We start from the raw sequence: 14,876 nt of genomic DNA on the forward strand, positions 1-14,876 counted from the left end.
GCAGCTTGGGTTTCCTTTATGGGATCACCTTTCCTTGGCTAGAGACCTCCTCGCCCAGCCCTTGTCTAACAGTTCAAGTGTTGATGCACAATTTGATTTTCATTGTGTCGCATGGCGACACCGTAGGGGATACCATGGCCAGTTTTAGCATTTCATGGAACAATGCATGAAGATAGAGGTTTCAACCCTATAGTTTAAGATCTGTGGCAGCCTGCATAGGTGTGCAAGTTTCAGAAGGGGGCAGTAGTGTGTAGACTGGTCTTTGTGAAATACCACAGTTTCACGGAGACTGGCTCGGAATGAATGACGTAAGGACTCCTCACTTACTACCATCCCCACTTTGTACCATAGAATCTAGATTTCAGGGTGGCTACCAAGACAGTCCATATTTCGGCCTCGACTACAGGCATGACCGGTTTTCAAAATACATAGAGGGCTTTCAGTTGGCCCTTTGCTCATGATTGGAGAGGTCCGTCTCACTTCCCTGCTCTTGATTCAATGGCTTCCTCTATTCGTGTTTGTCCCACCCAGGAGCATTTAGGTCCCGCATTATTCTTGTTGGTTGGCTTGCTTGTATCCGGACACTGCTGACGTTGCTTGTATTTGGGGAAACAACGTTTTTTTTTTAAACTCTCTCCTTTTCCTGCCTATGGTCATTTTTTTCTTTTCCTCATTTTTTTCACCCTTGTCTTTTTTTTCTGTTCACTTTTCCCCCTTTTTCCCCTTTGCCCTTTTTTTTTTTTTTCATTGGCGGTCCTTCATTCTTTGCACTTTTGATCGTTTGCGCTTTTGCTGGGTTTACAGTTTTTTGCTACTAGTTTGCTCTTTTTCTCCCTACTGGCAGCAAAGCCATGACGCTTGGTAACAAGTCGCGATGTGTGCATCACGACTCGTGCACATGTTTGCTTGCATCATCATGATGCATGGCGGCCTTCTAGGAATGAGAATCCTTTAACGGAAAACCACTTACAAATTGCCAGACCTGTCTTGGCATATGCATTTTTATGCCGGTGTTAACTAGCATTGGCAAAGGCAATAGCTCTACCACAAAGATCAGAAGTGTTAGCTTTTCCAGTGCTAGTCAAGGGTTGGTATGCCCCTAGTCTACATTTTCTTTTGCCTCCTTTTTGAAAGTTTCTTTCCACTAGGCGGGGCTGTATTCTAGTACCATTGATTCAACCAAAGTTAGCTGATGCATGAACATCTGGGACTGCTGGAACCATGATGCCCCTATATTTGTGTTCTTCAACTTGTCCATGGTCCATACTTGGTACCCTATGGCAATTCTAAGGGGCTTGGTCCAAGTGTAACTTTGTTTTTATTGTTGCAGAGCGACATTCAGAATAACACTTATGGTACCGCCTACACCATCCACCTGTTACTGGAACGAATCTGGAGCGGATTGAGAAGTGACGTCACGAGATACATTGCATATAAATCCATCACTACCCCGTTCCAGCCCCACCCCCTCTTCATTATTGACTGTGAGTTTGGGCTCTGCTCCCTGGTGTGCAGTGGTGTCCTGCCTGGGATGATGTGGGGGTCTGTCAGACACTTAGGAACTTGTCTTGGGTGGTTTGACTTGTCATGCCTGTCCAGATGCATTTTCCCACTGCACCCCAGATCGTTACCCCTAAATCTGGGAATGTCTGGGGGGGGCTGGGGAGAAGCATAGCAATCATTCTTTCTCCCTCAGCACATGGGTGGGGTGGGCATACTGCAAGTAGTCCTGTTACCCAGTCTCGAGTGACCAGCTTAAGAGCATCTGGTGTGCTGGTTTATATTTTGGTTTTCGCCCAGGCCTGTCCCTTGTTATGAGTGAGGGTACTGGACTTGCAGAGGGCACACGAAGCATGCCCCAGTTTCTTTGGTGGTTCACTACATCCTCTGCCAAGGGTTTAACACGCAGAGAGGTGCTGGTAGCATCCGGTTTCGTGAATCACGAACTTTGACCACCTTTTTGTCTGTCCCAGGAGTGGATGCCCACTAATTGTTCTGCTAAGATGCAATAATGTCCCATTACATGTATGTTTGCGTGTATGTATGTGATGCGTACGTTGTGTATGAGTGAACCAGAGTAACTGGGAACAATAGGCTTCATTTTGGAAACCCCAGCCTTCATCTGCACAAGATGAAGATAATGATGCTACTTCAATAGAAGTGTATCGCTGACATTCCTGAAGCCAGGAGAACTAGACCCTGAAGTGGGGAAAAGAGGCGATGGGTCTCCCTTCAGAAATTAAACTGGGTCCTTCGGCTGCAGATTAGTCTCCCGGAGACCTGTCCCTTGGTAGACGAAGGTGATGAATGCGCCTTCAGGGTCTTATTCATTGTGTGAATGGTCTTTTAGGTGGTCACATCTCTCCTAGATCCATATTCGGTGGTTGATGCAGAAAGCTCACCTCTTCGAGCCTCTTGGTACTCCAAGCTGTCGGCGACCCTACTGTCTGGAGCCGCGCTCTACACAGACTGTCTGGAAGACATCCTGGAAAGGACACAAAACCAATCCACTCCAACTGGTTCTCAGTGCAGAGAATCCTCACCGCCTGTCTGCTTTATCTGTCAAAACCAAAAAGCTGCTGACCCACGTGTAACACTTCTGAGTTCTGCGACCAAATAAGGGGGTGACCCACAGAGTACCCAGAGAAGAGCTGTGCAACCAGAGCTGGTATCTGGCTAGCAGCCAGCTTCCCAGAAGTGAAGGGTCATTATCTGGAGTCTGACCTGAAAGAGAGCGGTCTCCGTCTCCCAGTACTGAAGCACCTGGAAGCTGACCTGTCAAACGGGGAAGGATGCTCCAACGCTGTAGTAGTAGTAGTGGTGGCTGGCGAGCAGGAGCTGCTAACCCCAGAGCATAGGGATTGACCAGAGTAGAAAGAGCAAGCGGCATGCTCCCAATCGGAGTGCCTCTGGCCTGAAGAACCTGCACTGTTGAGCCCCTGTGACCTTGGAATTAGCATGTGACCCTTGGCGCTAACTTGAAGCACCCCCCCCCCCCCGTGAACTGCACTGCTGTGAACTAGAGCATTCATCATGCCACCAGCAGGAGAATAGGACTCTCATTGCTGAGTTAGTGTGACTAAGCCTCTAATACTTGGCACACAAGCTCTGAACAAGAGGGGTAGAGTGTACCATTTCTTGCACCTAATTATCCAGTCGTGGAGTGGAAGGGGACCTTGAACCCTTGGTACATCCATTATTGCACTGATTGGTGATTGTGGAGTTCAGAGCCGGATGCACCTAACACTACCACCAGGAGAAGCCTCCGACTGGCCACTATCCTTGCCACGGAGTCCAGTGCTCAATGGGTAGTACGAAGCTCAGTTTGCAGAGCCATACTAGGGCGGACCTTGGGGCATCTGCAAATGTCCCAGGGCCTGCGGTTTGCACCGTGACTCCCCAAACATTCATCCCCTTCCTAAATTGCATCCGACAGCTGTCCATTCCAGGAATCTATCTGGAGCTGTGCGCTACTGTATGGAGGCTTCACACAAAATAAAGGGATTCTCCCACCACAAACCACTTGAAGCATCTTTTTTTCCCCAAACCCATGCTGCCCATATTTGTCGTTCTTTCAAGCATTTTTGCCCCTGATTTTTCCAGTTATTTACGTGTCTCTTCCTTTCGCTTGATCTGGGTCAGTCTGCTGATTGAAAAATCCAAAATGGAGTGTGATGGTCACCTGCAGCCAATTGCACAAATTAAGCACTGACTGCCAGTTCCTTTCATGGAGACCATCTCTGCTACCAGTTTTGGTGGAGTCTGGGGAGCAGGTCTTCATCAGGGCACCTTGTTTGATAGTCTGCTCAATAGACCTTGTGGCGGTAGCTGGTACTGCACCTCTTATTGGAAGGTCCATGTAGGGTCCAACTTGGGGTCCTCCAGTTTCTCAGGTGCTCCAAATGTTTTCGGGTTAACTTTAAATGCCAAGTGCATGCATTGTATGGTACATATTCCCTGGCCCGCGGAGTAAAGTACCACAAAGTATTGTTAGTTGTGGTGTAACGACGCCTGATGTAACGACTTGTAACGGATTATATTATCACTTGCATGTGTGCTGCTCTATTGCTTGCTACTGGGAATGCTTGCTTGTCTGTCCATGGAACTGATGTGCACCATGTACCATTGTTGCTGCAGTCCTTATGGTTCCTTCCTGTTTTTTTCAGACACTATTCCGGAATTGCAGTATTTTAACATCTGTTTGGGTAACTTTCCTCCTGATGTATCCGTGTCCACCCTCAACATTCATGGCCAAATCTGGACTCCCGATAAGGCTGCCGACAGGGGCTTCCAGCTGACCACCGTCACAAACAGCAATGGGACCAGCTCAATCTTTCTGCTGGTGCCGTTCCCGGATCCGCTGGTGGAAAAGACGGTAGGCATTTGTTCGCTCTTATATCATTCAGCGAGCTAGGGATTTCCAAAGCAGAGGGTGCCTTTAACTGTTAAACGCCTCAGGGAGCAGCACATTCAATGCCCCCTTGCCACTGTCCTCAAGTTACCCTCCCACTGCCACTTTATGCCCCGCCTCCCTTTCATGCCCCGCCTCCCTTTCACCTTCCACCAATGGACATGGCCAGCTAATACAGTAGTGGGTTTATGGCCTTTATTTTTTATTCATTGTTTTGACCGTTTTATGCCAAGCATGCCTGAAAACTCAAAAAAAAAATTTATTTGGTTAAGAAAAAAACCCCAATTTCATTTAAAACTGTTACAACTGCAAGTTCCTTTGCTAAATTTGAGAGTTCGGTCAAAAGTTAATTTAAATTAAACAATCTAAAATCTATCCGCGCATGATTCAGCGAGAAGTGTCAACAATTGGGCAAAACTTTAAAAATCGGGTTATAAAGTGATTTGTGCATCAAGTTAGGGAAGGTCCTATCTGTAATCTTAAAGCAGCATGGGTGTAAAACCTATAACATTTGGTCAGCTCAACTAACTCACCCATAAATAATAAGAAACATCCAATACAAAAATCTATCCTTTTCCGCAAGACCGGTTTGTGCACTGCATCATATTTTTCAATCTCACTACAGCTGAAATCTGTTTACCATGTAATGTTCAGACGGCGGAAGTTGTAAATAGGGTAGAGATGGCCTATGTCTTGAGTGAGGGGATAAATTAAAGTTTCCTCGGTACTTCATAGTTTACAGTAAAGTGTTTTGTGGATTGTACAAACTCTGAATCACCTGGGCATGGAACAAAGCCTATTTTACCAAACCAGTCTCTCAGATGGAAAACCAGGAGGCGAGCAGTGTTGACGCAAAACCTTGTTAGATGGTTCGACACAAAGTATAGGTGGAGCTTCATACAATTTGCGGTGGTTAAAAGTTGGTAAGCCGCCACCCCTCTCTTACACTTGAGGCTTCTTTTTCTCCTCCTAATCATTGCAAGGATTTCAGTTTTATCGCAGGTTTTGGTTGGCGAGCCGGTATTCTAGGGGAGTTGTTAGAGTTCCAAGCGTCCTATTGATCCCTTACGTATGTCAACCATGGATTATCACAAGCTGTATCAATCCTCAAGCCATCGTTTCTGGTCAGCTAGAAAGCCATAATATGAAGGATGCACGTTTTATCCAGTCGTCGACATGATAGCTCAATTCCGCATGGCCAGCATGGGTGGGTACACCAGTGGGATGGATAGCAACCTTTTCAAAGGCTTTCTCTGACCAGACTTCGTGCTGTTAGAAACTCCCCAGACACCCGCTCCATACATTGTCACCGAGATGCATCTGGACTTCTAAACCTCTATCGCTGCATTCTAGGGTTTGGATCCAGGTTTAGCAGCAAACCTAATCGCTACAGCAAAAGACCTGTCCAATTTGGATCTTCCCAGGTCCCTTTATTAACAAAGGGAACCCCTAGGTACGTGAGTCTGTACAAAGCAGTCTAGTCTTGCGAACATATTGAGAGCTCTGTTTTCTAGGAGACCGGTCGCAAACCTTGGTATCCGATTAGGGCTCCCGGTTTCATGTCTCTTTAATGTGACATTTCTGTCTGTATTTATCCATATTTAATTTTTGCTAATTTTGTCTGTATGTATCCATATTTATTTTGGGTTTTGTGGAACAATGAAGCTGAAATTGGTGTATTTCCATGTTTAACCAATAAATATAACTCCTGCTTGAATGCATGACAGATTTCAGTGATATGAACACCCGCAGAAGATAAATCAATGCACTTCTATGAAAATATGCACATCTCAGTATCAACCTTGTGCATATCTACTGGTGTTAAAGCCTCTTTACTAAATTTACTTTTTTTTTACCCCCCTCACCTATCAATTCGCTCAGCTATTGGCCTGGCAGTCATGTCAGACAGTATTTCGAATTACTCAAATAGCAACCCATTTTCCGTTTTTATCCACATTAAAAATAAATAGACAAAATGTTTTCTGTCTATTTATCTGTAAAAATCAGTAACAATGAAAACAGTGAGCCTTGTATACGATTTAGAATTGTTGATGGGCAGACCAAAGGATTCCTAAGCAAAGATAACCAGTAACCTCTGTAGCCCTCCGCTATTCTGGAGAGGAGTATGAGAATCCTTAGCATATGACAAAGTTGGAAGTCCCCTTGCTCCCACCCTAGATAAGTCTACCTCTACATTAATCTTTCATCTGTTATAGAGGCAAAAAGGAAAGGGCACCAGAACACTCATCTGATGCCCTGCCTGATCTTGGTTGAGGCCATTCAAATGCACTTCGTCACATCCACATGAAGTGGAGTCGGATGCACAATCGAGGGTCTGCTCAATTTCTAGGGTCCTTCCCCCTTGGTTGGGCTCAATTGACAGTCCAACGCAGAATGGGATGGCCACCACAACGGTGGATATACTCTACATCTTTTCAGAAGCGCACCTGCTGGAACGAACTGCATTTACCATAATGCCCAGGGGCCAACTCGCTGGTAGGAGGAGCAGTGTGCGACCATATGGATTGTTGTATATACAGCACCTCTTAACCTTCTAATCAGCAAGGTAAAGATTCAAGCCACAAGGTGCTTCCCGGCACGGAGGCAACATAACCAGGAAAAGAAGACTAGCCCGGGCACGTCTACAGCAAATCCTCCCTTTCCTAGATAGCTAGGATTTTGTACCTGAAACTATCTGTTCAGGGTCTCCTACTTGTAGGCAGGCGGGCTGCTGATGTCCTCCCCCACTACCTCTACTAGAATCTTGCACCACTTACCACCACTCTTTCTCTTTGCACTGCTAAACCTTTCATTTTATTAAGTGTACAGTGCAGAGTATATCTGACTTTTTGACTTCCTCCTTTTATTTCTCTTGTTGCAGGTTCTTCCGGGCTACGAGAGGGAGTACAAGCTGTATGTCACGGTTACATTGGTCCTTGCTCCCAGCAACAAAACAATCACCATTACAGCGGTGGTTCCAGCAAAGCTGCAAGATATTAGTGAGTCGACAGCGGGAAATGTCCTAGAATTTAGGGGCTCAGTACTGGTCATCACATTCCTCTATGGCAGAATTTGATATGGGGCTGCAGAATGGAGGCCCCTTGAAGGGTTGGTGGGGGGGGGATGTCACAGGGGCCTGCTTTTACACCTCTGTAATTACAGAAGTAGTTAAAAACAAGCCTGACAAAGTCCATAGGTCTGGTTTATATAGACATGCTTGTTGGTTGAATGCTGATTTGGGCGTTTGGATGAGTGGACAAACGACTGCTTCAGGGATTTAATATGGAAGTACGTGGCACAATCAATAGGTGTAAGAGTCCACGGACGGATCCATACCTGCACTCTTTAAATGTTTGGGATTTTCACATCAGAGATCCTGTAAATTTGTATCCAGGAACATATTTATGATCAAATTATTGTACCTCCACATATACTCTGCCATATACTGGGAAGCAAATGTTTGGCCTCATCTCATGCAATGTTATTAATTACTCTACCACTTGTAATCCATAACCCATGGCAACCTGTCCCCATTGCAATGCTATTGCAGGAAGAAGAGTGAATCCCACACTGGAAAACTGAGGCAACCTTAAAACTAGACCAAACTGTACTCAGTTTAGCAGGTCAAGGGGCAATTCACCAGGAGCTTAATCTCCTCATTTCGAAGAAAGTTAAAAACCTGGCTTTTCCCTAGGGCCTAGATTCCCAGGCTTGCCTGGGCTCTCCGCACTCTGCCCTTTCCCTTCTGGTCACTCCTAAGCGCTGGGATGCTCCCGAGTAGCCATACGCTATATAAGTCTTTTTCATTTCATTCATGCTCAACACGTATTCCCTCTTGAATGCGATTTACCTAGAAATTGAAGGACCCCCCCTTGAAGGGAGAGCATAATGCACTGGTCCGCTTTACAAACTATGGTAGTTGTTCTGAAGGCCCCTTTACAGCCCAATATTGGTTAGTTTGTGTTTATCCACTGTTGCATTCCTGGTTAGTCTCACTGTCTACTATAGATCATGTAGTAGAAAATAAATTCTAGCAACTGGACAAATTATCTCTCGTACGAAGCTGTGTAGCAAAACCAAAAACATATGCAATATTTCAGACCATATTTAATCTTCACATTACAGATTCATAATGGTCATTTTTATTAAAAGTACCAACAGTATCAAATATATTCAAAACATTATATCACTTCATAATACTACATAAAACACCATTTGTGCAAATCTTCGACGTGCATTTCAGCGTAAAGTAGCCTTCATCAGGAATTGCCGGGAATTTTTCCGGCTGCCCATCTTTTCCCCCAAAATGTGAGCTTGTCAAATTTATTCTGATAAAATATGCAGCAAGAAGTGATGTTCGGATAAAACCACACTCACAAAGTGCGGTATTTACTGTGTCCGGTCTATTGCTTGAAGATATACTGATTAAAAGATGGGTACAGGGGAAGACGTTTTTTGTTTGTATCAATGGCGAACTTTTCTGATTAAAAAATATACAGCTTCTGTATCAGAATGCTTGTATGCGGCGGGGTGCCATGCTGATTAGTCTCCGGCGTCTTTTTAATAACAGTCCCCGTATTTTATCAGAATAAATTTGCCAAGCTCACATTTTTGGGGAGAAAAGAATTGGCAGACATATCGGAGAAATTTGTAGCAATTCCTGAGGAAGGTGTCCTTTACACCAAAACGCGCGTCGAAGATTTAACTACTGCCACATGTGGTGCTTTATGTACATTTTATGTATTTTTATGAAGTGAGGTTTTGAATATATTTGATACTGTTGGTACTTTTAATAAAAATGACAATTCTGAATCTGTAAATGTGAAGATTAAATATTTTCTGAAATAATATTGCATAGGTTTTGCTTCACTGAGCTCCATTCTATAGAGTGATAATTTGTTCAGTTGCCTAGGAATTTATTTTCTACTATATATTTACCCTGTCCTAGGAATTGTTGCACCAATTTTTCAGGGGGTCCTGGTTATCCGCTTCTACTATAGATTGTGTCCATACATACTCTATATTGAAGGATTGGCAACTCCGTGGGGGGGTTTTTAGATCTTCATTTATTACTTTTTTCAATGTATAAGTAAGTTCATCCCTTCTATGTGCTATAGCGCCTCGTAATGCCTGTCTCTACCAGTTTCACTGTGAAAAATGCTGCTAGGGGAATTGTTCTGCTGTAAGCCTTGACCTGTACAGCGCTCGACATTGTCACGTGCTGCCCGTTCACCTTCATTTATTTTAAACATGCTCCAAGCCCAGGACCGAAGCTTTAAATGAAGTCTGATGCTCCTGGTGGATCTGCATACAGGTCTCCGAGGAGTGGTCGCGGATTACTAGACATAACCGTTCACAGCATGCCCAAATCTGGGATCCATGTACCAAGCCGCCAGCCCAGAGTCCCCGACCCGCAAGGGACTCCCGTCTCCACCAGTGCAGAGTGCCCAGAGCAGTAATGGCATGGAAGGCAGCCAGGGCTGGAAGCTTTGAGTTTTTTCAGCTCTGCTGGGGTCGCCTCCAATGCTTGGGCATCCCCACATCCTTGCATGGTAAGCCGGCCTCGGTGTCCTCATCACAGGTTGGAACTGCTCGGCGTAATCTCCGAAAGGCCCGCTCTCCTCTGCCATGGCCACACACACCACTCCTCCCCACCTCTGTAGGAGCCTCTACAATACTGCTTCTGCCCAGTCTCCCTTTGTCTCCAAGTCTGTTCTTGTTGGTTGCAGCCCCTGCCAGGTCCTGGAGACTGGTATATCAAAAAACAACTATCAAAGTACTCGTGCCAGACCTATGTTTTTTCAATGGCCTAAAAAGGCTCTTTGCATAGGTAGTTCCACAACATCAAATCTTTTGATGCAAAATTCATAGCTTTTTATAACTTTTTTTAACAAATATTTTTTTGAAAATATATTGTTACTTTTCTCAAGTTCCATCTATCTATCCTCCAAACCACGCTGCTGGCTCTCGACCTACTGAAACAGCAACCTGTGAATTTGGTTATGTAATCTTCTTGCAGAAAAGTTTTTTTTTTATATGTACAGATCACTGATAAATTTGATATGTTTGTCTAAATGATTTGATAATTGAAATGAATTGTATATGTTGATACAGGTGGAACTTCTGAGAAGTAACCATTTCAAAAGAAATTTGTAATTGTTTTTTTTGGAAAACCTTTATTAGTACTACAAAAGAATACAAATATGGGCCTACAACCGCCAGGGCCGGCCGCTAATCAGGATGCGTTACAGCAATTCAGTCATGATACATCCCGTCAGCCCGCGAATCGGAGGCATTAAAGATTCAGTGAAAACTTATTGAGTGCACCAACCAAATTACAGGATTCAAAAAGGGCTCCATTTTATAATATAAGAATGAAAGGATCAGGTGCCATACAGTAAAGCAACCACACGAAATGCGAACAGAATAATAAAACACCCATAGTCAGAACGATCGCAATTAGAACAATGGCGCTAGTGCAGATGATTCAGGATTATCAAGCATATAGCCACAGTTCGCACCAGTTAAGCGCCTGCCCATTGATACCGATAATACTGTAGGAAGTAAAAGTATTGATAAAATTAACGATAATACACCCAAAGCGGGCCCACTACGCTGACCCGAGGAATGAAGAAACAAAAAAGGGAAGAGAAAAACAAACGAGAGAAAAAGGGCCATAGAAACAAAAAAAGGGCAAAACGAAAAATCCCTTCCCCCAACTCCCCTCCCTGCACCCCTGCAGATGGCTACGGCCAACCCCCCCTAGCAGCGTGCCTGTCGCCCCAAATAACTGAAACCCGAAATATAGAGAGAGCTAAGAGATATAAAAGAATAACCAAAAACTAACAAGAATGTATGGAGGGCCTTCGTACAGGCTCCCGGCCTCTCCCTGGCCTGCTAACACTTGGCCTCCCCAGAATTCCAGACACAACAGTAAATACACTATTAGCAAAGAACGGGGATTCAATACACGCCAGCCTTGCCTCCCGGTACTAACATTCAAAGTGAACCCCACAGCGTTACCAATCAGACCAATGTCCCGAAAAATAAGTCGTCCTCAGCCTTGACCCGCACGATCAGGCATACGTGTGTACTTCCTCCGAACAGCCGCCATCCTAAAAGAGTCGAAGCATCGGTGGTATGTGCTTGAATGCAAACATGAGCGAACCCAAGATTTGAAAGAGTCGAGCTTATAAATTCTAGGTCCCATCCACGCTGATAAGGTCTCACGACGTCGCTCCAAGTCAAGCTGAACCAAGTCCGAAAAGGACGAGTGGACTGCCCTTCCGCACCACTCCCGAGTGTCCACAGAAGTAGTCGGCTTCGATACATGGTGCGGTGTTACTCCCGTCAACCTCAAAGTCGCACTCACTGACACAATCTGGATATCCAATTTATGTTCAAGAACATAAATACCGTCTAGAGTATTGTACATCTCTCGTGTCACGACCTCAATCAAACAGGGCTCAATGAACTCCGCTACTCTCTCAGTGCAGCTAGATTGAGGAGCAACCGCCTTCATATGCCCCCAGTCATAGGCAGCTGCATCCATTTTCTTTTCCAGGTTTCGGAGGCTACGGCTCAAAGGTTGAGTTCACGGATAGCCACCATTATTCCTTCGTGCGTAAGTCCAGCACCGAACCGCTCCATGCGTTCCCCCACACAAGCTAGTTTTTGGTCCGGATGTGGAGACCCCGTACAGAGGACATATCTCCCCGGGTCCTCAGTACGACCGTATTCGGGCGCCTCGGAGGAGCTGGTCTGAATCTCAGAATGATCCCTGTCAGGCGGCATGTCTCGCTCTCTGCTCACGATCAGACACCGGGCTCTTAGAGACAGACCTCCCCAAACAGACTCCCCCAGTGGTTAGGAGCGAGAGCCCGTGATTCAATCCGTCTTCATGTCAGGAGAGATCGGAGCCTCGACCAGGATATATGCAAGACCATCAGAGCACACGTAGGACGGTTTCAGCCGTGCAGGTGTCGAATTTTATCAGTATATCACTCCGCTTGCATCCACAGTGTAATTAAGTCACTCTTATCACAGCGCCATCAGTACGGTTGTTTTATGTCGAGATGGGACCAAGTTACTCTTCCGCTCCGGTAGGCCGATTCCACCCCAGTTTTATGTCCGATGTTCAACCGATAGCCGGGTGTACTCCTACTCGGGGTCCCGGCTCAAGTGCCGATGTGGGCCGCAAACTTCGAGACGACGTTTCTCCGCATTCAGAGGTCATGGAACTGTCGGGGTTGCACGACACTGTACCATTTCAGTTCACATACACGAGAGTGTTGCATCGGCACAGGAGAACTGGCAGGATTTCGTAGCAGGATGAGGAGGCTTACGGAGCCAGGAGCCTAAGCAGCCATCTTGGTCGCTAGCTTGGCTCCTCCCCTGTAACATTTTTAAAGTAATACATTTTGCATCACTTGTGTTGCAAAGATTTAATGTTGAACTACCTAGGCAAAGCGCCTTTTTAGGCCATTGAAAAAATAACCTAGGTCTGGCAAGAGTACTTTGATACCTGGAGACTGGTTTCTTCAGTGTACTGATCCGTTCCATCATGGCAACCGTGGCCAGGCGTCTGCTTTTATAATTGAGAGAACCTAAAGTATGCTAAACAGAAGACTGTGAAGTGTGCCCTATTGACTCCATTCCATCATGGCCGCCACCCAGTGGCCCTGGGTCTTACTGCCCTGCGACCTCCTGCCCTCCTCTCTGTAGAAGTGTTTCCCAGGCTCCTGTACTACTTCTGCTTCCCTGGAGCCATGCTGCATCATGGTTCCTGCACAATTGATGAACAAAATGCAGAAAGGGCAATACCTGATGCAATCTGCTGCCCCTCTCAAACATGGCGCCCAGGTGGGGGCCCAGCCAGACATTCCTTCAGCTTGGCTCGCTCACCTGGCTGAGGGGCGCGGTCTGAGGCTCATTTTGTCAACCGTGATGTAAGGAGGATCATAAACGTTGCCCATCCCTGCGTTGCAATTGAAATGTTCCATAGGTGGACTGCAGCAATGACTACCCCCATGAAATCCCTGTAGGCTATCCTGGACAAATACTCCTGGCTTGATCAAACATTAGCTGGCACGGTTTATAAGCCTTGCCCGCAAGAGGCTGGCCCAGAGGGACCAATGACTGAAGAAGGTTGAGCCAAAGCAACCAATGGATGAGGAGGGCTGACTCCAACCCTGTGCTGATGAGCTGAAGTATGACCGACAGGTAAAGCCACCACCAGCCAGGCCGAAGAATAATTAATGGCATTTCATTTAGTGGCTAAAATGGAACCCCTGATGGGGCCGGTAAACCACTGTAGTCATTGGAGTATCTTTACTGATTTGAAGAAGACGCTGGAAATGTGCAAACTTTTGAGCGTCTCTAAAACTAGCCTTGATAGGATGACTTTTGTCCAGCTCATGCCCGCCTACACCATGTATTAATGTAGACCGAACAGTGATGCATAGTCTTACTCTGCATGAGGGGCCGGCAGGGCGTGCATGAGGGGGGCAGAGCTACAGGGCGCATGCAAGAGGGTGGCGGTGCGCGCATATGCAGGGCGGCGGGGCTAGAGGGTGTTCATGGGGGTGGCGGGGCGACAGGGTTTGTATAGGGGTGGCGGGGCTACAGGGTGTGTATGCGGGCTACGCGGCATACATGGGGGGGCAGCAGGGCTATGGCGTGTGCATGAGGGGGCTGTGGGGCATGCATGAGGGGACAGCCAGCCTGGACAGAGCATAACCATTTTCTTTGGCTGTTTTTTGATTGCTGCAGTAGTGTTTTTGGTGGCTGCATTCTGACATTAGGTTCTTCATCCTTTGCCTTATTTTGATTAATTCTGCTCTTCTCAAGCGTTATTCCTGTTTTTTTTTTCTTTCCCATTTACTGCAAGAAGTGTTCCCTATGGTTGCTCCTGAAGGCATGTGCGGAGCCTTTGGTCAGGCAGTGTAGAGCCGGAGTTGACTGATTTCAGCGTGCATCTTTCCAATGGTTTACCGGTGGCCTAGAACCGGTGTCCTGCATGTGCTAGACCCCACTCCGGGGGGAGGATCCTGGCACCTCCAGACTGGTCCTTGTCCCAGGTCTATCCCTGCAGCTCACTTGCCTCCTTTATCCATAGGACTGCGCCTTACAGCACTCGTGTGCCAAAGACTAGAGTGCTACACGTCCCGGCATCTCGGGCGGATGGGCAGTCTCTGTGGGGAAGTGGGCAGGGCCTAAGCTTTGTGTGAAGCCAGGGGCTGCTTCGAGTCACTTGTTTGTATGTAGGAGCTTCATTCTACGTGGCTGCAGCGCTGGCCTCAACCTACACTAAATTTAGGAAGCCTCCCTTCCCCTCAGCCATGGACACCTGACTGGATCCATTTAATGTCTATATACTGTGCATTTACACATGTTCAAAGTTGCAAAGTACTTTCACTGCAGCTGTTAAGGGCCTTGGAGACTGCAATGTGTCAAGGGTCCCACA

The 14,876-nt window shown here is 46.3% G+C and overlaps 1 protein-coding gene across 1 annotated transcript in view; it reads left to right on the forward strand.

Moving 5' to 3' along the window:
• The window catches only part of LOC144797860 (uncharacterized), a 97,259-nt gene that overhangs the window by 48,640 nt on the left and 33,743 nt on the right, over positions 1-14,876 (forward strand). The window contains exons 10-12 of the mRNA XM_078668663.1: positions 1,331-1,484; positions 4,167-4,375; positions 7,293-7,410. Coding sequence (XP_078524789.1) covers positions 1,331-1,484; positions 4,167-4,375; positions 7,293-7,410 — 481 coding nt within the window. The remainder of the gene's footprint in view (positions 1-1,330; positions 1,485-4,166; positions 4,376-7,292; positions 7,411-14,876) is intronic.

This window comes from Lissotriton helveticus, chromosome 12, assembly GCF_964261635.1.
Source record: "Lissotriton helveticus chromosome 12, aLisHel1.1, whole genome shotgun sequence".
Lineage (NCBI taxonomy): Eukaryota > Metazoa > Chordata > Amphibia > Caudata > Salamandridae > Lissotriton > Lissotriton helveticus.